General features: G+C 38.0%; 1 protein-coding gene across 4 annotated transcripts in view; it reads right to left on the bottom strand.

Annotated features, from left to right (window-relative positions):
- The window catches only part of MCTP1 (multiple C2 and transmembrane domain containing 1), a 123,880-nt gene that overhangs the window by 34,620 nt on the left and 62,370 nt on the right, over window positions 1–26,890 (bottom strand). For all 4 annotated transcript variants that reach the window (XM_039342518.1, XM_039342517.1, XM_039342519.1 and 1 more), the window contains exons 11-15: window positions 9,701–9,803; window positions 4,744–4,846; window positions 4,295–4,396; window positions 3,900–3,974; window positions 2,334–2,453 (exon numbers count right to left, since the gene is read on the bottom strand). In XM_039342518.1, the coding sequence (XP_039198452.1) occupies window positions 2,334–2,453; window positions 3,900–3,974; window positions 4,295–4,396; window positions 4,744–4,846; window positions 9,701–9,803 (503 nt within the window). The remainder of the gene's footprint in view (window positions 1–2,333; window positions 2,454–3,899; window positions 3,975–4,294; window positions 4,397–4,743; window positions 4,847–9,700; window positions 9,804–26,890) is intronic.

The following is a 26,890-nucleotide window of genomic DNA, read 5'->3' on the forward strand; positions in this document are numbered from 1 at the left end:
AACTTCCTCACACACCTCAACAGCCTACACCCCAAAATACAGTTCACCATGGAAACAGAAGCTAACAACCAACTTCCCTTCCTGGATGTCTTAGTCTACAAGAAATCCAATGGCTCCCTAGGACACACCATCTACCAGAAGAAAACACACACAAACCGCTATCTGCACGCTCTCTCACACCACCACCCAGCACAGATCAACTCTGTAGCCAAGACACTCATCTCCAGAACAAAACGCTTAGCTGACGAACAACACCTAAAACCCGAACTACACACTCTCACCAATGTACTAACATCCAATGGATTCCATAGAAATAAGATTACAAACCTAATCCAAAAAGAAACCCCCACCAAAATCCAAGACAAAGAACAAGAAAACGGCAAAGCCCTCCTCCCATACATAAAAGGCACCACAGACAGAATCAGTAAGATCCTTCATAAACACAACATCAAAACAGCATTCTGCACAAACAGAAAAATATCCACCATCCTTAGAAACCCCAAAGATAAAATTGAATTAGAAAATCAAGGAGTATACGAAATCCCATGCACCACTTGTCCCACCACATACATCGGACAAACCAACAGAAGAATAAGTGCACGCATTGAAGAACATAAGAACTCAGTCAAAAAAGAGGAACCAACATCTTCCCTGGTCCAACACCTTAAAGCCACAGGACACGAAATTGACTTTAAAAATACCAGAACCATTGCCAAAAGTGAACATTTTAATAACAGAATAATCAGAGAAGCCATCGAGATAGAAAAACGCCCACACAGCATGAACAAGCGAGATGATACCTCCCGCCTACCAGCCATTTGGAAACCTGCCCTTATTGACAAACGACTCCCTAACCCCAAAATCTTAAACCCCTCTGCAACTCAGACTAACCTGAGCACAACCAAACAGAACACTCCCCCAGCCAATCAGAGCACAGCCAAGCCCCTAACCATTCAGAACACACCTCCACCCAATCAGAACACAGCCAAGCTCCCATCCAATCAGTTCATACCCTCACTGGCAGTTAAAAGGAAGAAACAGCTAAAACCACACATTGCTGCTCAAAGCAAGAAGCTAAAAACACCAGCCTGAAGATGACGAATGTGACTTCGTCGAAACGTTGCCAAGACACTTCCAATTTTACGCGGGAGAAAACCCGAACAACCAAAGACCTATATACAAATACCCGCGAAAACCTCAGAAAACATATATATATATGTCTCTATGTCTCCACAGGTGGATCTCTCTTTTTTTTAAGGGAGGCAGGATGTCAGAAACCATATTCTAAGGGGCCCCTTTTCTACCTTTAATTCCAAGCCTACTCTTTCTATACTTCTGGGATATGCCATACTCATGGAGGGGAGGGGGGAAATGCATTGTGGGTTATTGCTCTGTTTTCTTCTATCTCTATACCATAACACTTTGCTGTTTCTGCATACTTCCTCTGTGAACTATCTTTCCCCTTGATGTCAGCTAGAAGTGGGGGAGAAGAAAGGAATGCACCTAAGGCAACTGGTTTATCTCCGCTTTCGGAAGGGAAGGTGTGAAGAGTCGACAAAACAACACTGCAACCCTGAGACAGCCTGGTGTTATCTGCTCTTTATTATTTCTTGGGTTAAACAGTTGTCTGAACACCATACAAAACACAATTTCAGTTTCTGGTATTTATTAACACAGTAATGCTTTATAAGAAATCTAGAAAACAACCTTTATATACAGTACCTTCAATATTAGAATCATTTATTGTATAAACAGTGGTAGAAATCTACCCACACAGCAGAAAACTTTTTACCAGAAGAATACTGCAGATTATACATTAAGAATATGAAGCAACAAAACCCTATCACAAGTTGTCTTTGATGACCAGGAATCTAATTCATCAGGATTGACATAATAAAGATTCCACTGACTGCATTAATCTTCCTAATCCTGATGAAAAGTACATCATTTTTTTAAAGAGATCAGTAACTCAGGGTGCACATCTAAAACTACTGACTTGTCCAATATTATTGCTTACTTGCTGAATAGTTGATAACAGTGTGTTCCAAATGTGAGACTATTAAGTATTTTCTGTGTTTGGACATTCAGTTTTGGCTTATTGTGAAAAAGTAACCTGCTGATGCATCCTACTTCACTGCTCCTGGTTTGCTTCTCTTGCCAGTAGAAGTGGTTAAGTAAACCTCAGAAAATTCTTCTATGGTTTGTTTAGCCATTCCTACTGACCTTAGGGACAAATGGGAGTTGTTAAGCTTGTGTGCATAATTAATAATTGTTTACCATTAAACATGCCATAAATGATTAATAATGTGTTGAATAAATTAAAAATATCATACCACAAAAGCAGCCAGACTTCTTGGTGGTGACTCCCACTCAAAACAACCATTTATAAAGTAGGCAGCATTTATAATGACCATGATGCAATGTTTCACACGGATAAAGTTCCTTAGAAGAAGCTAGAGGTAAGAAACACAGAGCATGTGTTAGCTTCTTTTGTGCTGTTGAATACATTCTGACTGTGTTTCACACTTTATCCTAAAAGGATACACTATATAAACTAAAAGTGCTATTACTGAAAAATGAAAAAGGAATTGTCAATAGGTATCCACAGGTTTATCCGTAATTGCAAAATATAAAAGGCCGTATCATTTTACTCTGCAGCACAATAGAAGAAATGACAATGCTGCTGTACTCACTAACTTTTCATTCTGAATATGTAACTATGCTCCAAGCACTGAAGTTCAAAGATTTACTAAATTAATCTAGATTTTTAAAACAAAATTTTATACTAACTATAAGAAATGACATATGCAGTAATTCTCAGGCAATTTTACTTGTTTTTTCATTTAAGATATGACAAAACATTAAAAGGACAAGAAAAACCATGCATTTCTTTTTAAAAACTATGAAGACCTTTTTACCAGTACTTGGAAAGATATTATCTTGAATTTATTCATAAAATTCACTGCAAAAAACTTGCTAACTTGTTGCTATTCCAAAGCATAATACTGTACCTGTTTTTATTTAAGCAGAATTTTAAAACAAAAATTTCTCTAATGAGAAATTTTAAGTTCAAACTATGTGATAAAGATTATCTATCCATTGTCTGCAAATGTGCCCACTAATTTCTAAACATCTGGGGAAACTATATTGAAAATATTTAGTTTTCTGTATTACAAAAGAGTACTTGCTTATTTTATGATTATGTAAATAATCCTTACTGAAAGTAACTCTGTATTTTAAGTTAAGTATACAAATGCTATTTAGTTTATGAATCAGTTCTGGAAAAGCAGATTGATTTAGTGCTTATTTAATTACTATAGTTGTAATAATAAAAAATATAGAATAAATTTGGTTGTAATATTATTTTAACCAATTCTTCAACAAAATGAAAATTTTAAAATAGTCACTATTCATAAGTAAATATTTCAGCTAATAAGAGTAAACACACAACCAGAAAAAATATAATTGTCAGTCTTTGAAGAGTCAAATAAAAGTTTGTTGCCTTAAGAGTCTAATAAGCACCACAGTATTAGAACTAAGAGAACAAAAGACTGATAGATTCTCTAATCCACAATAATATGAGAGTTCCTGTAGGTCAAATTAGCCACCAAAAAAAGTATGGTAGACTAAGTTTACAGCCACCTGTGCCATAACCCGATACACAGGGGAAAACTGATGACTTTATTGTGGTTCTCATGACACTTTTCTAAAGCTCAGTTTTTGCTCAGAGTGGGGCATGTGTGTGTTTGTGTGTGTGTATATGTGTATGTATGTGTGTGTGCTCACATGTCCAGATAAACTTTTGTTATAAATCAAAAAGTGCTTTAAATGCTTATTCCCCCACCCCAAAAACCCCCCATCACAAATTGCACAATAATATTGCAATTCTAAATTTTTACCTGTTTAGATAGTCTGTTTTCTTCTTCAATATATTTCTGTTCTTTGGGAATTAATGTTTGGATGCTGGCTTTCACCTAAACATCAGAATATCATGATATTTAGGCACTTATACATGTATTATTTAGAACCATTATCACAGCATTTTAAAATCGCAAGGCCAAGATTATAACCTAGAAATATGAAGCACAGAAGCTCATGCTTGTGTATATATTACAGCAATAACAGTGAGGTGATAAAGTGTGACTGTCTCAGGCAGTGGCGGAAGAGTATTCTGCAGCATATATCAAAGTTTAGAGAAAATGAGGAATGACAGAAATTCTCTACAAATCAGGAACAAAAGCTTTCATGAAACCGAACTCTTTAGCAGTACAAAAAAGCCAAAGTTAAGACTTACAGCATTAAAAATCACATCCATTTCAAGATAGATGACCCCCTTTGTTGGCCCTGTCAGCTGCTTGTTTTTCAAAACGTAGGCTTTCTGTTCACCATTTTGAATCTGCAGGAAAAGGACATGACAGCCGTCTGTCTCACAATCTCTACTGAATACACTCCCTCCATGACCTTTGACCCACAGCTGCTGAAACTGACAGAGAACCCAAAACAACTGTGGCAATTCTGACAAGTACCTGTTCATTACCAGGACCAAGTCTGTCAAGAAAAATTAACTATCATGGGATTCAACATGGCCGTGAATTGAGTATGTTAAATTTTTTTCAGTATTCCTATTACAGACCTGGGTTGAGAAATGACAGCCTATACTGATTGTTTCCATGAGCATAAAGAAATTCAGAACAGATGATGATGGCAATGATGATAATAACAATAACAACAATATCAACTTACATACAATAATGGAATAACCACTTTGCCTAGGAAGTCCGCACTCCGATCACGATCTTCATCATAAACTGTCACTTCAAGAACTGAGTGTATATCTTTAATATTGCTATAAAGGGTGAGGCAGAAAGAGATGCAAAGTCACTGAATTGGTTGTCAACAAAAATGCACCACTAAGTCCCCCAAAAAATCAAACAGTACATATTATTTTTGAAAGTATAAACCTGAAAAAGAGGGTTAAAAGAAACCAATTTAAATAGGAATACTCAGGCATAATGCTGAACATTTGGCAATTACATACTTCCCTGCCCTTATTGTGTCTGTTTAATGTCTGCCAGCTGCACTATTTAAAGTGTCCCAGACCCTATTAGGCAAAGATGGGCCGGAAGAACCAATTAGTGTAAGTTGTGATCGTCTGGCTGAGTATTTTATGGATAAAATCACTTGCATTTGCTCTGAGTTGGAAGCCAGATGGATGAAATCTTTTGAAGTTATAGAAATATCAACTTGTGACGTTACCTAGTAAGTTTCTGAGCCTCATAGGCTCAAGTTAGTGGAGAAAGTTCTCTATAATATTAGTATTTCTACTTGACACATCTGGTTGGCCAAAGCATCTAGAAAGGGAGATGGCAGTTGGACTCTCGCAGTCATCAATTCTTCTTTGAGGGAAGGGACTACTGAGCAGCTTTGAAAGAAGCCTGCTCACTCCTTGAGAAATGGCTGCGGAACTCAGCAATAGCGAACAGCCTTTTCTCTAACTCCAACCTCTCTTTTTTGGAAAGGATGTTGAGAAAATAATGGAATTAAAATTTCAGGGAGCACTAGAGGACCATGGAATGAAAACCAGACTGGTTGTTGTGGATCACTTGTGGCAGGACTTGAGAGACGGGAGAACAACCATCCTTGTCTTCCTAGATCTCTTGGCAATGTTGAAACTGTTGATCACATTGTTCTTCTAGACCTCCTGCAAGAATTGGCAGTTGAATGCACTTAAATAATCACTCTTTTAAGACTATTGTGGTCTCATGGTCGCTGTAAGTTAAGTTTTTGCTTCAGTTTTAAATTAGACACCATTTATCCAGAATTAATGTTAATGTCAAAGCTGGGGCTTTGGGAAAAGACCATTCTGCATAGCCTCTACATATATGGCAAATCCCTAATCCTCAGCTAGCTCTTCTCAGCCTCTATTTCTTTCCTCTTGGATAGAAAAAAAGCCCTTCATCATATAAAGGAAAACTGGAAATATATATTTTCTGAATTTTGAGGATCTTGAAAATAAAAGTTTGCAACATAGTACATAAGAAAAAAAATCATATTAGGGGAAATCACTTGTAAAAATAAACGCTAGGAGTAATAGAAATAAAACTTGTGAAAATATTTGTGAGTATTTGTGAAGTAAAGCAAAGCCAATTTACCGCTGAGAAAATGAATGAAATTATCCAACTTTTAGATTCAATTCAATTTCCCATTAACTTCCATTCCCTTTATCCTGAACAGAATTGTAAGAGCAGGGAATCATTTTTAGTTGTTTTAGGTCTAAAGGATGGGGAAGAAGGGGTGGGACGAAAACTTCTATCCATCTCTTTTTATAGTGAGATATCGGGATCCAACATATTGAGCAAATAAGAAACACAGAAATATAAAAAAACGATGCAAAAAGCCCTCTGGTAGTCCCTTTGAGTTTGTTTCTGTTTTGTTTGTTTGTTATTACATTTTATTTAAAAAAAATATAAAAAAATGTTGTTGGCAGATGGACATGTATTTATCCCAAGCATATTTAAACTCAGTCACTGAGGATTGACCAGCTCCCTCTACTGGAAGTTGGTTCCAAGCTCCCACTACTCTTTCTGTGAAATAATACTTTCTAACATTATTTTTGAACTTCCCTCCTATTAGTTTGAGGTTAAGCCCCTGTGTTCTTGATTTTTGTTTTATATGGAAAATACTGCCTTCTAGAACCTTATTCACACCCACAATATATTTAAAGGTTTCATTCCCTTTTGTCCACCAAGCTGTATGAATTCAGTTCCTCCAATCTCTCTTGATATGTTTAGTCCCTCAGACCTTGCACCATTTTTGTTGCTCATCTCTGGATTCGTTAAATCTTATCAATATCTTTTTTAAGTGGGGTCTTCAGAACACAGTATTCCAAATGAGGCCTAACTAAAGCTCTAAATAGCGGGATTAGGACATCCTTTATGTTTGCCTTCACAGCTGCCTGGCCACACTGTTTGCTCATTCTGTAAGCACACATAAATCCTATTCTTCTGTTGTTCTGTCTAACATTATACCCCAATACTATATCCTGCCAGAGGATTCTGTTTTCCTAAGTGTATGATCTTACATTTAGAAACATTGAAATGCAGTTTTCACATCTTTGACCAATCTTCCAGCAATGCCAAATTGTTTTCCATGTTACGAATACTCCCAGGAACATCAACTCTATTCTACACCTTTGTGTCATCAGCAAAAAGACAAACCTTACCTAGCAATCCTTCTGTTATATCACTTATAAACACACTTGAACAGAGCAGGACCTAGTACAACTGTCAGTCTTTTCTCCTGTTCTTTCCAACTAGCCCAGCGGTTCTCAACCTATGGGTCGCAACCCCATTTGGGGTCAATCAACCATTTTTCGGGGGTCGCCAAAGAAGGCGATCCGCCATTTTCTCCCCTCAGGGGCCGCCGCCGCGCATGCGCACCATGCATGCGCGCAGCGCCGCGCATGCGCAGAACGTTTGTGTGACGGGGGTCGCCGTCACACAAACGTTGAGAACCACTGAACTAGCCAAATAGATATAATTTTTTAAAAAATAATTGTTATTACAATTATTAAATTATATATAAATCATTTTAATATATTACTATATGTATGTAATATACAATATAATTTATATAATACACATACATTAATAAATACATCTGTGTCTATATTTTATTAAAAATCTCAATGTGGTTTATAATAGAATTAAAATCTAAAATATGTTAGAGTAGTATTAAAATAATGCTCAATCTAAAAATAGGGAAAAGAACAAATCAGAAATTAGTGGTGAAGGCTTGCATGAAAAGGAAAATAAAAGTTGTAATGGCAGACACTTCACAAATGTTAAGGTGGAACATTTCAGAGTGCAGGCATATTACACAAAATGTGTAAAATGTCACTCCTGTTTCACACATAATGATCTCCCCTAACAATCTTAATCTGAAATTTGAACTGGTTCCAAGTTCTACATCAGTACAATCTGAACTTGGTTTATTAGCTAATAGGCAACTGATTCAATTGTTTTCACAACATGTAACATGAACATGGCCAAGTGTTTTGCTTAGCAACTTGTTCCCAGCATTTTCCACCAAATGAGATTTTTGGAATAAATGCAAGGGCAGCCCCACACTGAGTGCATCATGTAATCCAAACGTAAGGGTTACTATATGTGAACAATTGTAGCTAGGTTGCCATTATCTAGCTTTGTGAGACAGAGCATAACCAGAGAAACATATTTTACTTTACTGAAAAGTTATATGGATAGAATCTTGCAAGCCTGAAAGTACATGTCTGATCATAAGCAGATATTCAGTGTAGCATTTCACATCATGTTCAGATTATTGCTCAACCTGAAGCAAAATTAATTAATGGTATGACTGATGCTATCCATCCATTAACAGACTGAAATAAAGCCACGACTGTTACAGAGGGTCTGAAGTTGCAAGCACTCTGCCCCCGTTCTCCCAAAAAAGCTTGGTATGAATGTTGGACTTGTAGGACTAGAAAGACGATCATATAATGTTCTTACACTAACCTTTTTGGGGTTTGGGGCTTCAACAAGTACAAGAAAAAACAACAAAAAATAAAGCCCTAACCAGAAATGTTCAGTGGATTATTAAACTGTAAAGAACATGAAACAGATTTGTTTTTCTTGTAATATAATTAGGAGAAATTACAATAACAAGATGATCCTTCATTCTTCAAATTCAAAAAATCAAATATTTCCATTGGTAAACTTGTAAGATCTACTCCAATTCTCTATAACTTTTTATCTACAATTCATCTCCAATACATCAGTTTTCTTATATTAAAATACCGGTATTACAAAGCCCTATTACATTCCTTCCTATATTTAACTCACTTTTATTAAATAAAAAAATCACAATAACTGGTTAGAAAGTACTGTGTTACTAATGTCCAGTTCAGCAAATTATTCAACCTAGTCCTTTGACATCTGATTTATCACTAAGCTTTGGCTGTCTTTTATAACAGGAATGGGCATGTCTTAGGTGTTAAACTTTCTTAGCCTCCTGACCTTTAAAGGGGCTGCAGAAGAGTGTTTGGTGGTATCACCTGAAAGATATTTTGGGGGAGATGGTTTAGGGTTGGCCCCACCTTTAGCCAAGCAACTCATGATAAATTACTCTAAGTCATGCACTGAATTTCAGATGGTGTTCGGGTATTGGGGGTGCACAAATTGTTATTCTAGAGTGCTAAACATGATTGATCCATGTGCTGTAATAATCCTAAATCCATTTCTTACAAAATGGCAATACAAAGAAACTTAGTTCCCTTTTTATTATAGCTTGTTTGCTGCTCAATTACAAATGGCTCCAAGCTACTTACATCAAGTAACAAAAACATTAAAATAGAATAACCATAATCAAAGCAACAATATCCCCTAATAGTACTACCCAATGAGTACATTTCAGTCCTCACTATTCCCAAATGCTTTCTGGGACAGCCATGGCTTTAAAGCTCTTCGGAAGCCCACAAAACAGGGGTTGGTTTGAATAGCCAGATGCAAGCTCCTATTATTTTTAGATTCTAGATTTTAAAGTCCTAACTAAGTGAACAAAAATAAGCAGGGCTTTTTTTCGTCATAGAACGCTTAAGAAATTAGAGCAATTTAGTTCTGATAATTTTGAAAGCCACAATCAAACATGTAAATGAAAATTTAAAAAGTATGGTAAGACTTACAAAGTGAAGATTTTGTTCCACTCGGGATTAAGGTTCTTATATATTGTGTGGGTCAACAATCTATCGTTGTTCAATTCAATTACACAAAATGGATCACTTTTACCTGCAAAAAGATAATTTTAGAGACATTCATGAATTTGCAACTTAAAATTATCTTGGCATTCTATGTAATTAACAATTCATACTCTAAAAACCAAATAATCTTAAATAGGTTATTAGTAATGTTGTGTGGTTAAATTATAAAAGTATTGCAATGTGAAGGCAAAGATGGTGGAGTGTGGACATTAGTTTGGGATTAAACATGCCTTTTCACAGAACTGTATGAGAGAAACAGTTATGTGATACTGTAAAAAGTGTTGCAGACGGCAATTTTCATACCTTAGCACTATTTTGCCTTCCAATTTTAAAAACGACACAGCCCTGATACATAGCGCATTTTTATTTTATAAAATGCTGATCATGTTAAATATATTCTGATGTCTAAAACTTAGAAAGCTACAAATGAATAGATTTACAAGCAAGATTTAACAGAAATTCCACATATTACATAGATTGGATAATAACATTTAAGTTTAAGTTTAATTTAAGGATGATATACTAGCAAAAATAGGTAACAGTTTATCTACCATTTATTTTTTAAAATTTCTTGAAGATTACTATATGTCATAAACTTTAACATTTGCCTATATTTGTAGCACTATTTAGATTAAAATATATTGCCAAATTTAATATTTCAGAGAGAATTTTACTGAAATTTCAGGATATAGTGCAAGAAAGTGTGTGGTGACAAAATTTTACCATTTTCATACATTACAGTTATGTGATAACAAAATGGATTTGACTCAAGAATATTCATAATAATGAGTATATTCTTCCAAATAATCTATGTCCGGATAAGGCTATTTTATTAAATGAAAATTAACTGCAACAAAAGCAAAAGAGAAATGGAGTAGCAAATGTTTCCAACTAAAATCCGTTATTAGACTGATGTTGCCCAAGATAGATCATATAGCACGCTGGGCAACTATTTTTCATAAAATATTCTGTAATGAAATATCACAAATTTAGGACCTCAAATATACCACACATTAAATGGTAATTTGGGGCTTCCAGTTCCGGTTCGCGGCGGTGCGGTCGAGGGAAGGGAGTCGTCCCTTTGCTGACCGAGTTTCCCCTGCCGGTAAACCCAAGAGGGTTGAAAAGTCGCTCTGGAGGAGCGACTACCATTGAGGAGGCCTGTGAAAAGTTCTTTTTTCTTGGAATTATTCCCTTTTCTGGTGAAGCAGCTTTTTAAATGAGGGAAGAGAAGCTCAAAAGATTAAATCTATTTTCATTTTAATGGTTGATTTTATGTTTGGATATTGGGAGCCTCAAGAAAGTTTTTTATAACATTTGGAGAATATTGTTTTCTTTTACCTTTATGGTGTCCAGAAGGACTGTATATCTGATTAATCTTGATTATTTTATGGGAGACATTTTCTGATGAAACTATTAATTGTATTTGCCACTTTTTCTTCACCGGGAAAGCTTTCATTTTGTATAAAGGAAAAAGACGAGGAACCTGGGAGGAGATTGATATTGTGATTGTTTTTCAAATATAGTCTCCCTCAAAAGGATAAGGATTTTAAATATGATAAAAATGGAGGAAACCGGTTTAGATCTTACTTTTAAGTATATTTTGGACAAAATTTTGGAAAATACGGAGAAGATAATTGCTTGCTCAAAGGAGATCTTTGTGTATCGATAAGGCAAAGCACAAGGATTAAGTGAAACATCAATTTATGCTCAAGAGGCTTGTTCTCCGCTTACCGAGTTGGAAGAAGTAAACTCATAGTTGGATTATCAATCGATACTGGAAAAAAGACTTGATACCAACGGACAAATGACTCATGATAAGGAAATGGAGGATTTTACTTCAGAAGGACAAGCTGGCCTGCAGACGCCATTTGACTTTGTGATAGAGAAAAAATCATGGGAAGTAGAGCAAAATCTGATCAAAGAGGATGATATAAAAGAAAGGATTTTAATTGAAATTTATCCGATGTTAAAAGAAAGGGGAAAGGATTTTCTGCTACGAGTTACTCAGATTAGCTATAACATTTATACTAACTTAACAAAATGCACAATGGGAGTTTCCTTTTTGGTGTGTATAGTGTGGCAGGTGGAGGCCCGATTATGGAAACCTATTTGGAATAGAAAGAAACCTAGAATAAGATATAAATATTAAACTTGATTATAGTAATGTGGTAAAGGTTTCATAGCGACCCGGATTGATTTGGACTTGAACTTTGTTAAAAGGGCTTTATATGTTTTTAATATTAGAGATGGTATAATGAGAAAAGGACTGAAATATGGGAAAAGATGGAATTAATCATTGGAGATTTGGAGAAGCATTGAAAAAAATAGAATATTGGTGAGAAAGAGAAGAATTTAGTTTTGGAGTTAATAATGTTTAAATAAGAAAATACTCGGGGCACCTGAATAGTGAATATGTTAGTCTAAGATTAAATATTTGTAAAATTAAGAAAGCATAATACAGGATCTTAGGGATAGTCAATGAGTTTTTGTTAATTTTTATTGATTAATGAAATTTATATAGAGTGATATATTCAATGAAAACTTGTTTTAGAAATGTTTTAATGAGCCTATAACAATATAAATAGAGAATGTTAGTTTATTTTTAATTATTTAACCTGGATGTATCGATATATTAGTGAATGATTTGGTTTTAAAAATATATTAATTTGATTATAATGTTTTAAATAAATGGAGAGTTCTTTAAGTTTAAGTCTAAATGTGCGAAAAAGTATAGGTTTCTATAGATTGAAAACTTTTTGCTGATTAATGGAGTTGATGGTTAGACATAGTAATGAATGAATTTATCTGAAAATGTATTAATTTGATTATAATATCCTATATAGATAGAGAGGGAAATTTTTAAGAAATATTGTGCATATATTTATCATGTTACTGTTACCGAGTTGGTGCAGCAGTTAGAGTGCAGTACTGCAGGCCACTTTAGCTGACTGTGTTCAGCAGGTCAGCGGTTCAAATCTCACCGGCTCAAGGTTGACTCAGCCTTCCATCCTTCCGGGGTAGGTAAAATGAGGACCCAGATTGTTGGGGGCAATGTAAATATATATATACATTGCTTACTGGTGTACACCTCTTAGAGAGTGCTTGCACTTAAAGCGGTATATAAGTCTCATAAATAAATAAATAAATAAAATAAATAAAATGATCACCATGTCTCCACGTGGGTTCTTAAGCCATGTTGGTGTAAAATGGAAAACTAATAAAAACTGTTTTGGAAAAAAAATGATAATTTGTAATTTGTTTCATACCTTAAACAATCATTATGTAGATAAAACTATTAATAAATTAATCATTTTCCATACTGCAGCACTGATTTAGATTCCACCACAGGTTAATATACATAATATTAAGTTTAATGGTATGGTATAATTGCTTTAAGTATGTTGAATTTCATAAAGCATATTTTCTTCATCAGGTGGTCCTTCTGGAAAGGCTTCTGAAGTTTTTTTGGCAAGATTTCATAAGTGGTTTGCCATTGCATGTTTTCTAGGCTAAAAGACAGTGACTGGCCCAAAGACACTGAACTGACTTTGGCTTAAGGCAGGATTAAAACCTAGTCTCCCCACTTTCAACCTGTCACCTAGCATTTACACCAAACTGGTTTTCAAAACATAATTTATTCTACATAATTTTGTATTAAGCATAAATTAATAATATTTCCCCATTTACACTTGTCAGATAAATCTGTGTGTTGGTTTAAACATACAAGCATAATTTTCTTCTTACCTTTATCACAGATTCCCCTTTTTACTATTTATAACTGTACACTGTACTTTGAATTAATTTGGATATAAATAATTGTCCATGATTTATCTTTCAAAACACCCTGGATCTTGGCTTATATTGAGAATTCACCTCTAGTACTAACGCCTTTTGGATAAAAATTATTTTCTTTTTTAAAAAGCAAGAATATTTCAAACAAATGTTCAACATCAGAAATATGTATTTATTTCCAAACAATTATTAATATACAATTAAAACACAAATCCATACAGCTCACTTCATTACTTCATTTTTAAAAGAACGTAACATTAAATCCTTGAGGTAGCATTAGATTTGCATGTTTAATAATATTACATTTAATTTGAACTGAAAATTATTTGGACTATCTATGAATAGAAAAGATATAAACTTAAATAAATGAAAGGCCACATTCTGCCACTGAACTATCTAAACTTTCTGTTTTGCAAGGTATTCCCATATGGTTACATCCTGTGGTTCCTTCTTTCCTCATCCTATTGCCAAATTGCTTATTAAATTTCTAGACCCCTGAATTCTTTTTAAGCAACAAGATTAAAAATTCAGCCAATTTGCTTCTTTTTCAAAGTCTACACACCAGATAACATCAACTAGAATTACTGCAAGTGCTGTTAGCAGAGGCAATAGTAATTTTCCATATCTTTTAAAGAAAAATCATCTAGACATTTCACTAATAAATTTCAAATGGATATTCCTTAGCCTGATATCCAAAGTTTTGATTCCTTAATCTAAACAACTGTTCTTTTGCATAAGCAGCTTTGGCAACTAGTATTCTATGATCAGACCTTAAGATAACAAGCAAATGCATATAATTTAAATAGATGAATAAATTCAATAAGATTTTTTTAAAAATCACTTTGCTTTTTAGGTATGATGAAGGGAAAACACCACTTCCTTGTCAGGGCTGTCACAATGGACTTACATTAGCAACCCTCAAAATCCAAAATATAAGCAAATCAGTTCAGCTTCCAAATGTTACTACTACAGTATAACTGAGAGATAACAGATGTTTCAATAAAAAGGCATCAATAAAACACAGAATACCTGTTTTCCTAGTAATTTTGATGAGAATAATTTCACACATCTATGTTTTGGAAATGAGAGGGGAAGTCATAATTCCAACAACATGATTAACTGGATGAAATTAAGTTGCTTCAAACAACCCTATATTAGTTTTGCAGCTTATTTAATTAGGCTCTAGTTTGAAACAACATCCTCCCTACTTTCTCTCTGATTAAGCATGCTGTGAAAATGGAGTTTTCATAAATGGTAAGATCTGGCCCGCTGTTCACATTCCTTTCATAGGTATCTCAGCCAAACCCCTTCCCTTCCTATATTTGAACAGGTTTTGAAAATGTATTTAGTTGATACAGATTTTTATGAATGGTTTCCTAGCAAATGTGTTTATTTTTCCTGCTTGGTCCAAACATTAGCAAATAAACATTGTTTTTACTGGATATCTTACCATTCTGGAAGTTGCCTTGAACTATATATCGTGTTTCTCTGAAAATAAGACCTGGTCTTATTTTTTTGCCTCCTTTTGTCTTATTTTTGGGGGATGTCTTACCTGCTTACCTCAGGACTATCAAAGCCAGGTCTCTCATACTCTGACACCTGTCGCTCCACTACCTGACTTCTTCTGTGGACACCATATGGTGCATCATGCTAATGCTGCCACTTGCAGCAGGAGGCCACATGGCACATCGCACCCCTGCTGCTGCTTGCAACAGGATGCACCATGTGGTGTCCTGCCACGAGCAGTGGCACCAGCACAATGTGCCACATGGTATCCTGCCACAACCAGTGGCACCGGTGTGATATGCCACATAGCCTCCTGCCGCAAGCAGCTGCCAACAACCAGAAGTAGGTCAGCGGCCATGCAGGCTCCTCCTGGATGGTAGTGCTGCTACTGCTGTTCTCGCAAAGGCAGGTATCAGGGCATGGGAGGCCTGGCTGCAGGGGCCCTGAGGTAACAACCCCACCCCCACCTTAGTTTGATTTTTACATCTGTGCCTCAACTCACCTCATACAACCAGTCAGTGGGACGGAGTGGGTGGAGTCTTAACTAAGGATTTATTTTGGGAGTAGGGTTTATATTAGGCGCACACATAAAAATCAAGCTAGGGTTTATTTCCAGGATAGGTCTTATTTTCAGGAAAACACGGTAGGCAAAACACTACTCTACATCCCTGTAATCTCTTAACTTGGGGTGAAGTCGGGGTGGCTGGGTGGGGCTGAGCGTTTACTGGCTGGATGCCCTGGAAAAAAGAAGAATGCATGACTGAGAATTCAGAAGGAGCAAGCACAATTGGAAGGTTTGATCTGACAATCAGCCTGGTTGATCAAAGGACTGAAATTGCACTGGAAAGGATTGACCACAAACAACTGCATGGAGAAGTTTGATCAAGATCCTAGCTTCCTAAAAGACTAAAGAAAGAAATATTTTCCTCTTTCTCTTCTTCTCTCAAAGCTAAAGGTAAGAAGGGAAAGTACTGCCCAGCTACCTAAAGAAATTAACATAACAAAGCAATGACCAATTGGAACTGCTGCAGAATTGCAAGAAGCTCTATATATTCCTGCATATTATTTTATGTATAACACTGTATTTTAGAAATATAAGCAGAAATTATTCACTTTATTTGCACCATAAGAATAAAAGTCACTTTCAAATGTCATCAGAAGAGATGAGTAAATCAGTCAAGTTTGCATGTACTCATAATTCCATCGAGTTTCCAGTCCGCATTGTATAGACTCATATACTCATATAGACTCATAATTGTATATATTTTCTAAAAATGTATGCTTGCATTCAATTATTCACATATTGTGCATTTTTAAGTAAAGATTACATTAAAAATTCTATCAGATCCCAAATGACCAATGTTTATTTCTTTGTACACATTTGTACTCATACGAATATAGAAGCTGCTGCTGCTTTCATGCCCAAAACACTGAGGTGCTTCCAGGTTGAAAAGATTAGCTGATGACATGACTGTTGCCTAGGGGACGCCTGGTTGGGGGCTCCTTTCAGGTCCCCATTAATGTACCCACCAAAGTGGTACCTATTCAATTACTTTGTTTGCACGCTTTCAAACTGCTAGGTGAACAGAAGCTGAAGTGATTGACAGGAACTTACCCTGCCACACAGCAGCACTCAAGTTTTGAATGTGAGCTTGTTGATTGTCAACCCAACCTTCCAATCAGGTGAGCCACCACACTCCCAAAATATGAGCTTAGAGTAGATAAAACTAAGAACATATCTAAAACATCTATAGAAGCAATAAAGAAAGATCAACCCCATCAATCACTCCAAAGTGATCTTTAAGGCCATTCTATCAATCACAACATCTTATTATATTAATATTGGATAGATGGCAACCTTTTGGGCATTGAGTGGATGGCAGATAAAGTGAGAGGATGTAAAGCTGTTCTCATTCAAATTGAATCCAAAGGATTATTAGAAGTTTGGGAATGCTGCAGAAGTGACCTAAAAAAGCATGTGTCCTGGAGACAAAAACCCAAGCAGCCATGACAAGCCTCTGAAGAATCTTCTCAGATCCAATGAGTTACAATAAAGTCTTGGAAACACAGGATGTGAGATCTATTTATTTTGTATACTGCAATAGACTCCTAGCAATTTGATACTGGAGAATGGCAGGGAGAGGAATATATCATTCCTCCTTCACTCCCAATGCACATGACCATAATATTCTCATTCTTTAGAGAATTGTAGCAACAGGCTTACATGATGTTGAGATGAAACATGTATACAGTTTTGCTCTAAAGATACAGAGAATGTTTTATTTGGATTTGTACTGAAAACTCCTGGAGGTAGGGATTAAAAAAATAAAAGGGTGTGTGTTTGTGTGTGTGAATGTGTGTGGGGGGTGTAGGGGCTGTTAGCAACAAAGCTCTTTTTTTAAAAAAAAAAATGCACCCCTGAAGGGGCTTTAAAAAAAATGTGGTAACAATTTTTTTCCTCTGATTCATCCAAATCATGCTCCAGAACCAGCAACAAGATGAAATGGATCATTTTTGGATTGGTCCAGCAAAGGGTTGACCATTTCAAGGTTACAGAATCTGTTATTAAAAGTGGACTGCACTGTCTCTACATAGAATACCCCAAAAATCTCTTTAAGATGTGAGTATGGTCAAATTCCAAATAAAAAAAATCACCATTATATTATTCCACTGAAGACTCAGCATCATCTAGAAGGTGGCCAAGAGTAGGTCTCTCTTAAAAAAAAAACCTGACAGAAGAGGCAGCTGAAATCAATTACTCAGTTATGACTTAATTTATTTTTAATTACCTTCATTCCAAATTTCAGACAGTAGATTACATAAAATCAGATCTGCACTGGATTCAAATAAAGGCTTTGAATTTTGTTGCAGTGATAGGTGTATCTTCCATGGAACTATCTGAATGTCTTCAATGCCATCAAGCTGACTTACTTACTTTGCTGACAACCTGCCTACAAGCTTTTTACGGGCTACCTCCAGTACTTAACATGAAACCTTCTACTCCTCTGACTCAGCTAAACATGATGCTACCTATTAACTAAAGTTGGGGCATGAATGGAGATTGTCTGAGATGCATTATGCAGCTGCTAACTTCAAGAGCATAGCATGATGAATAAGAATATGATTGCTAAACATTAGCAAAAGAGCACTATTTTCTAGAAATTTTGCTTGCATTGAGAATGGATATATCTTTCCAGCTGTATCTCTTTTTCCCTAATGCCAATAACAGTTTTAATTTTTTAAAAATCATATACAATTAAGACCATGGGGAAAAAACAAATACATGGTTTAATGCAAACTAAAACTCCCACAGCAGTCAGTGTTAAAATTCATTCTGTGCATATCTCATCTGCATCTTTCTGTGAGAAATCAGACACCTAAGATGGTTTAGATAAATGACTCAATTAATTGTACAGAAGTAACCCTCTTTGAGTTGAACCAGAGCTGTGAGCTCTTTATTAAAAGCACTATTCTGTAGTCCATAACCTCGTTCCTTGACTCCTCTCTAGTTTCCAATTTAAACAAGTCCCTGTGCGGCATGTTCTAAAGGGCTTTGTCTCCCTGTCATTGTTAAGAGAGCTGAGGCATCCTGAAAGTGTGAAATCAGACCTCATGAGCTGAACGGTTCCCCAGGGAACACTGGACTGCGCAGAAGGTCAAAGTCATGGGCTGGACCATCTGAAAGCACCCTGATCACCCGTCTGTGACATAGAAAGCAGGGGAAGTGTGTGTGTGAGGAGACTATAATTGAACACATCTTAATTAAAACCCAGAGATAGCAAAAATAAACTGTTTTCTAGGCAGCCTGTCAAATGCAGGTTCCACTAATGAGTTTCAGTGTTTTCATTTCTTAACAAAAGTAAGACTCAGTTAGCAGTAGTAAAAACAAGGATTCGACATCATTTTCCTGTTCTTGTTTTTGCAATAATCTTTCATCAACAATATTAATTAAAACACATGAACACTTCATGAAAACACTAAAACAACAAGCTATTATTAAACGTACAAAGAATAGAGAGCTAAATAATTATTTCACATACGATAATCAGCCATTATTAAAATGTTTTATAAAAAGATTTTTGTTGTATTTTATATTTAATACTCTGTTTTTAAAATAATTTAAGATGCTACTTCTTAAACATCTTAAGCTGTGGATTTGTCTTAATCAAATCTGTAGATATTTTCTGTGATGATTTCTATTAATTATTCTTTAGTGGTGGCCTTCATTTAAAAGTTATAGATTTCCATGGAGAATATCAATCGCTCAAAGGAAAAAAGGGAAGAAAAAGATTAGCTCTTTTTTTAATAACTCCATGGCAAATTGGATCCCGTAATTTTCTAATTTTTCTCAGGATAGTATCCATTTTAACTGACTCAAAAATGCTGTTTTAGTAAACAAACAAAAAAACTCTGTAACTTTCTTTCCCATTAATCTAATAAACGATATTCATTTATTTTACATCTTGTTGGTTACCAAGATTCTTTCTTTCACTGGAAGAGAATAAATGTTATTATTAATAAAATCAAAGAGAAGGGTCCTATAGAATTGTTTTTACTGAAAGATTTCACAATTTTTATTACATGATGGTGCCATATCTAAAAATATGTCTGAAAAATATTTAAGGGATAGAACTTTATTTTGGGCATGTTAGTCATACAAGCTATGCTACATTATTATAGTAAAAAGAATCAGGAAGTTTCCATAAAGTGCATCATTACTCCAGTATTACTGTTATGTCGATACTGGAATGGAATACTGGAAATCATGAATAACTTCCTTTGAAATGTTAATAATAGCTACCAATTAATAGTATATAATAAGAGTAACAAAAAAATCAAATATAAATATGTCTTATAGCAATATCAAACATGGTTAATTCAGAATAAGACTTGCTGATTATCAGCAGGTCTTAGTATAATTTATGTGGTCTATAATGATAGGCATACTACACATACAAATCTTTTTACTATTACAGCACAGTATTTGTGCATTCATGTCTATGAATTATATTTATACCAGTCTCTTTCACTGATAGTGTCAATAGGAATAAAAAGTAAACTCTCCTTTAAGTCAGGATTGACTCTTGGAGATTTCAGGAATGATTTTTTTTAACACTGTAGCTTTGTCTATTAATCTGGTTTTCCATGGAAGTTTCCCAACCATGTAAAAACCAGATCTGACCTTGTTTAATTCTCCAACCGAGAATAGGTCAACCAGGTGCTCCTACCAGCTGAGACATGAACTAAGATATTATAAATATTAGATTCAAAGCTTAGAGATGTAAATACAGAAAGCAATCTAGCAATAAAAATGACCAGCAACATTTATCAATTACAAGAAGCCTTGTGGGATATAAAACAATATATGAAAAATCGAAAATATTTTATCATGAAACATCGTTTTATCTTTCTGTTGAACTTTATATGACAAGCATAGATATCATTTCACAATTAATTAATTTCTGGAAAGTTTGAAAACTGTCTGAAAGACCCAAATACTTTTTCTAAAATTTTTCTAACCAGACTGAGAACAGATCAGAGTGAAAAAATGTCTCAATGAATTCCCTCACCCATTAAACACATGTTCCTTCTAAATCAGTGATTTTCAGCCTTTTTCATTCTATGGCACACTGAAAAAGTGCTAACTTCTCAAATCTGATTCATGAAACTAAAGATCTTGCAACTTCACAGGGACTGGGGAGAAGAAATGAAGACACTTTAGCCCTGGAGAAGGGGTTTCGTCATTCACTTATGGCTCACCAATGCAGCACACCTGTGGATTTTTCTCAGTACACAAATGTACCATGACACAGTAACTGAAAACTACTGCTCTAGATTACTAGGTTTTTCTTTAGATCATGAGAAAAGCTGTAATAGTTATGTTCTACAAATATTTTAATTATTTCAGAGACTAGATTAAAAATTGGAATAGTTTTTACTTTGCTATTTTCTTACACTAGGCTCTGTATGTGTGTTTGTGTGTATAATATCAGTGAACTAATAATCACTACAACCTGAGTATGATTGCTTAGGGCAATACTTGGTGGAAAAGGAGTGCTCTTCATATTTTGATAAAAGTTGAAGGCCCAAATCATATCATACATATGTACAGAGAAATGTTCTGGAGAGAATTGGGGTTCTTTTTAAACAGTGAATCCCAACTCAAAATTAGAGGGAAATTGACCATCAGTTTTCAACAATTATGATTAGATCAGTTCTCACAGCTGAAAAAGGCAACTTGTAGAGAAGCATAAAGCCATGGGTAAATGGTTAGCTCCATTCATATGATGTATCTTAGCTTCAGAAAGATATGAGTCCTGTGTCTGGTATTTTTAATTAGTAATAGATTGTGACACTGGAAAGGTGTCCCTGGTAAAGAGCTGTGGGTGGCCGGTCTCGGAGTGCCTCTTCCCTGCCCAGCGGATCTCCCCTCGCCCTGCTCCGCTGCCACCTCTGTTAGTCAGGGGGGTCACCGGGGGTCTCTGTAAGTTCCCCTCTCCGCCTGTGCCTTTTGGCTGTCTCACGGGCAGTGGATCCCCGTGGCCTCTTTTGAGAGATTCTCCCGCGGCGCCTGCCCTGCCCTTTCTCCACCTGCTGTGCGGGTCCCCTTGGCCGTCCTCCCGCTGCCGCTGCTGCCGGTAGTGCTGAGCGAGGCCGAAGTGACGGTGGCGAGCGGGGAGCTGCGCCCCTTTGCTGTCCTGCCGCCGCTGCCAGTCATACTGAGCAAGGCCGAAGAGGCAGCACTTGCCGTCCTCCCGCTGCCACCGCCACCCTTGGTGCTGCAGGAAGAGACCTTGGGCTGTGAGTGCAGTGGGTCCGACGGCGGGTCTGGACCCCCTGTCCCCGCAGCGGTATTCCCCGTTGCTGGTGTGGCTGCCCATGGTGCACCCGCCCTTGGAGCCCTCCTCTTATAATGGCGAAGTGGCTGAGGATGTGGTGGAGGTGGCGGCCAGGGCCAGGCGGCGGGGACCCCCAACGATGCTGCAGTGGCCGCCGCCATGCCATTGCCTCAGCCACTGGAGCTGCTGCCTCTCGTCCTGCTCCCCCTTCTCACTCGTTCGGCTGGGGATGCGACAGGGGCGGCAGGGAACTGCTATGATGCTGCAGTGGCCGCCACCGCCACTGCCCCCATCTTGCTCCCCCTCCCCGCCTGTTCAGCTGAGGACGTGGTGGGGGTGGCAGCCAGGCCGGGGGGCAGCGGGGAACCTCAACAATGCTGCAGTGACCGCCACCATGCCGCCGCCACCCGAGCCGCTGCCTCCTGTCCTACTCCCCCTCCCCGCCCATTCGGCACCATCTTCCTTTTGTTCTCTCTCTCTCTCTCCTCATCTGGAGAGAGGGAGAGGGAGGGAGAGAGAGAGAGAGAGAGGAAAGAGAGAGAAAGAGAAGAAAGAGAGAAGAGAGGAAAGAGAGAGAGAGGAAAGAAAGAGAGAAAGAGGGAGAGAGAGGAAAGAGAAAGAGCGGAACAAGAGAAAGAGGGGGAGAGAAAAGAGAGAAAGAGGGGGAGAGGAAAGAGAGAGAGAAAGAGAGGAAAGAGAGAAAGAGGAAAGGAGAGAAAGGGAGAGGAAAGTGAGAAGAGAGGAAAAAGAGATGGGGAAAGCGGGAGAGGAAAGAGAGGAAAGAACGAAAGAGAGGAAAGAGGGAGAAAGAGAAAGAGGGAGAGGAAAGAAAGAGAGGAAAGAGAAAGAAAGGGGGGAGAGGAAAGAGAAAGAGGAAAGAGGGAGGGAGAGAGAGGAAAGAGAAAGGAAAGAGACACACAGAGAGAAACCCTTTTGACATCTAAAATGAAGATAAAACTGCATATATCCTTTTTCACCTTTATTTTATATATACACACACAAACACATACATACATACATATATTAAAGATAAAAAAGGATATATGTAGTGTTATCTTCATTTTAGATATCAAAAGGGTTTTGCGGCTCCCAGCGTTTTGTTTTCGGTAGGAAATGTGTCCAAGTGGCTCTTTGAGCCACAGAGGGAGGAAGGGTGCCAAAGACTGAGAGCGGCCTCCCCAGATCTGACAGGCACGATGGGAAGGTCTATATTTGAGCCCCTTTCTTCGCACAGTACCTCAGCCCCAGGGGCCTGGTCTCCCCCCAGGGGAATTCCTGAGTCAGATTCAAACCGAAAATGAAGAAAAAGTAAAACTTTTCCCCCTCCTTCAAATCTCAGTCAAAATTTTTTTTTTCATTGTCATTATTAGTGGAGACACTGATATCTGTTCCCTAGAGTGAGGTTAAACTTCTTTTTACCAAAGATCCAACAGAGATTATACAATAATCACTTTGCAATTTTAGATAGGTTTTTAGAAAACATCATCCTTGCAAGTCTACAGAAATTAGCTGTAAACCATCTACAAGATTCCTTAACTCAGGAATAGACAACCCGTCATTGGCCCCACCACACTCACAGCCCAAGGTGTCCTTCTCCTGCAGCACTGAGGGCGGCGGCGGCGACAACGGGAGGACGGCGAAGTGGCGCAGCTGCCCGCTCACCACCGCCTCTTTGGTCTCGTTCAGCATGACCGCCGGCGGCAGCAGGACACCGAAGGGGCGTGGCTGCCCGCTCGCCACCACCGCTTTGGCCTCGCTCAGCACTACCGGCAGCAGCGGCAGCGGGAGGACGGCCAAGAGGACCACGCAGGTGGGGAAAGGGCCGGGCAGACACCATGGGGGAATCTCTCAAAAGAGACCATGGGGATCCACTGCCCATGAGACGGCCAAAAGGCGCAGGCAGAGAGGGGAAGCTACAGAGACCCCCGGCGACCCCCAACTAACAGAGGGGCAGCGGAGCAGGGCGAGGGGAGACCCACTGGGCAGGGAAGAGGTACCCCGAGACTGGCCACCCACGGCTCCTTACCAGGGACATCTTTCCAGCAATCCTCCCAGTGACCACATGCAGTCCGAAGAAGGAAAGAGGTTTCTGGGCAGTCCCACAAACCAAACAAGTTCAACCAATCAATTCAAACTTCATGAGAAGTTTGAATTGATTGGTTGAACTGTTTTAGTTGCACTTTTTTTTCAGACTGCACATGGTGGCTGAGTACAGGGAGCTACAGAAGACGGCTGAAAAAGCCGCATGCAGTTCCGGAGCTGCAGGTTGCCGACCTGTGCCTTAACTGATAATCTCTGTGGTGATCTGAGGTCCAGAACTTCACCAGGCCCAGTATTAGGAAAAAGAGTCAGTCTGATGTTTTGATTAAGGCAACAGCCTAGAAACCAAGAGACTGTAAGTTCTAGTCCCACTTTAGATACAAAGCCATCTGGCTGATCTTGGACCAGTCATTCACTCTCTCAGGACTAGAAAGGAGGCAATGGTAAACCATTTCCAAAAACATTGCTAAGAAACCTGCAGGAACCTGTCCAGGAGATCACAAGAAGTCAAAGCTGACTTTAAGGCATACACGCATACACATATCCAACAGTATTATGAAAATAGTTTAAAGGTGGTCCTTGTTTAAGAAACATTCATTCAGCAACAGTTCAACTTATGACAGTGCCAAATGAGTAGTAGTTACAACCAGCCCTCATACTTACAGCTAGCATGGTGTTGTCAAGCAGAAATCAGGTGTGTTTTGATGCAACCAAAGAGACACGAGTCCAGATTATCTCTCTTTAAAAATATGTGTTTATTCAACTGAATAAAGACAGGTCCACCCATAAGTTTGGGAAAACCCTGAAGGTAGTTTGAAGCAAGTATATATAGATTTCTTATTTCTTGCTGGCTTTCTGTTGGTTATATAATACAGCAGCTCCCAATCTTTTGGGCACCAGGAATTGGTTCCATGGAGAAAGGTTTTTCCACAGACCGGAGGGGCATGATTTTGCATGCTGCCTGCATCCCGCAGATAGGGCTTCACTTGATTGCGTGGCCCAGTTGCTGGCATGCTGCAGATCAATGTCAGTCCATGGACTGGGGTTGGGGACCCCTGATATAATAGGAAGCGGGCATACAGTAGATAAGGTACAGCAGTTACAAAAATGCCTGTGTCTTAGCTCACACGCTTGTGGTTTTTTATGGGATTTTCCACAATGTCAAGGGCCTGCTAAGGCCTAAACCTTATTTCTGCCATTTCAACACAAGAACATTTTAACCAATCATTATAGTTATAAGAATTCTGATCAATATAATCCCCCTTTCATATTTTGAGAAGCACATGGAAGTATGATTAGCAAAGACAGGGTAAGCAGAGACAGCATATGAGTCACACGTCTGATGTCTAATGGGACAGGTGTTAGGGCAGGCAGACTTGACCAGAGGAAGACAATGTATGCAATATCAGAAGAAGAATGTAAGGAAGATGACAAAAAGGATAACCAAAAAAATCTATAGGAACCAACCCCAGCCAGATAGCCAACTAGTAAGCCAAGAGGATAGTCCAGAGAAGAGGCCAGTATCAGCATCCTTGGGTCTGTTCTGGATCTCCTTTTTCATGAGATAGATGGTGTGATTTATACTATTTATGCTGATAATTTGAGATGCAATTTTAACAATAAGAATGAATTAATGTACAGACAACTCACTTGGCAGCAAGGACAACATCCAAGGCCTAGTGAGTTTGCATCACTACTTCTATAATTTCCCCTTGCTTCTTATTCAGGTGGAGTAATGCCTGAACTGTATGGTTGTACCTGTCCAATTCCCTAACTCTAAAATGGATTCATAATTGAAACCTACTCTAAACATTGGAAGTAGAGCTCTGCCAAAAACATTTCCCAAAATCTGTACTATGGGATGGTGCTCAACGTGATCCACATCACATTTATTGCAGATGCAGAAATTCCAGTCATGGTGCTGTTATGATCCTATCTGAGGGAAAAATCACTCCCACAGTGCATGCCCCAAACCAGAAAACCAGTAGATAATTTATAAGCAAAGTGTCCACATAAGAACCACTAATTGGGATGACTTACTATGAAGTATCCTTCATTTGATGGAGCCATCGTAGTGGTCCATATGACCCCAGGCTGATACTGCCTCATACAAGTTGCACAGGACCAATGGATTATGATCCCTACTGATCTTAATGCGAAAAGCCTGATTGCATTTATGTGCCACCTCCTATAAAGTGCGGTTGACTTTCCAGGTGATGGCGCACCAAGCATATATACCAAGTTTATATTTGTAGGAAGAATTAAAGTGTTGGAGGCAAGTCACTGCTCAGTGTTGGATACAAGCCCCTAACTTTGCAACATTATTTTTTTATTATGGAGAACAGACATCTTCCAACATTTGTATTTGGTACACGTACCATTTGTGATTTGGTAACCGTGGGCTTCCAATAGGACTGCTTCAATGACCAACCCGAATGCCGGTCAGGGATAGTGTGCACAGATCCAGTAATTGGTAACATTTAAGAGTTTTGTCCAGATCTGGATATTCTGAATATGTGTGTTGATACTGCAAACCCCCCAAAAATGGACCCAGATGCGGTTTGTTGTCCTTCCATTTGTTTTGGGGTGGGGTGGGGTGCTGCCTTCATGTTCCAAGGTTTTTGCACGTCCTGGTTGCACTGGGTGGCATTTGCTGGAAGATCTTCCTTATTGACTGACCCTCTATGAGCTTCAAATTTTGCTTCCCTTATTATACCCTCTTGGCCGCCTTTTTGTATATCAAGTCACATGGTGGAAAAAGAGTGCTTATGACAAATCACTGAGTGGCTGTTGGTAAACTAGCCACCCTTTTGTATTTTGGCATGCAACTGAAGCATCAGGGGCTACAGTCCAATGATAATCAGAGTTCTCGAGAGGATCAGAGACAGGAGTGGTGAATCCAGGTGCAAATGCCAGCAACTTTGACAGCCATATG

Source organism: Crotalus tigris, unplaced genomic scaffold (genome assembly GCF_016545835.1).
Source record: "Crotalus tigris isolate CLP2741 ecotype Arizona unplaced genomic scaffold, ASM1654583v1 scf7180000017794.702064, whole genome shotgun sequence".
Classification (NCBI taxonomy): Eukaryota; Metazoa; Chordata; class Lepidosauria; order Squamata; family Viperidae; genus Crotalus; species Crotalus tigris.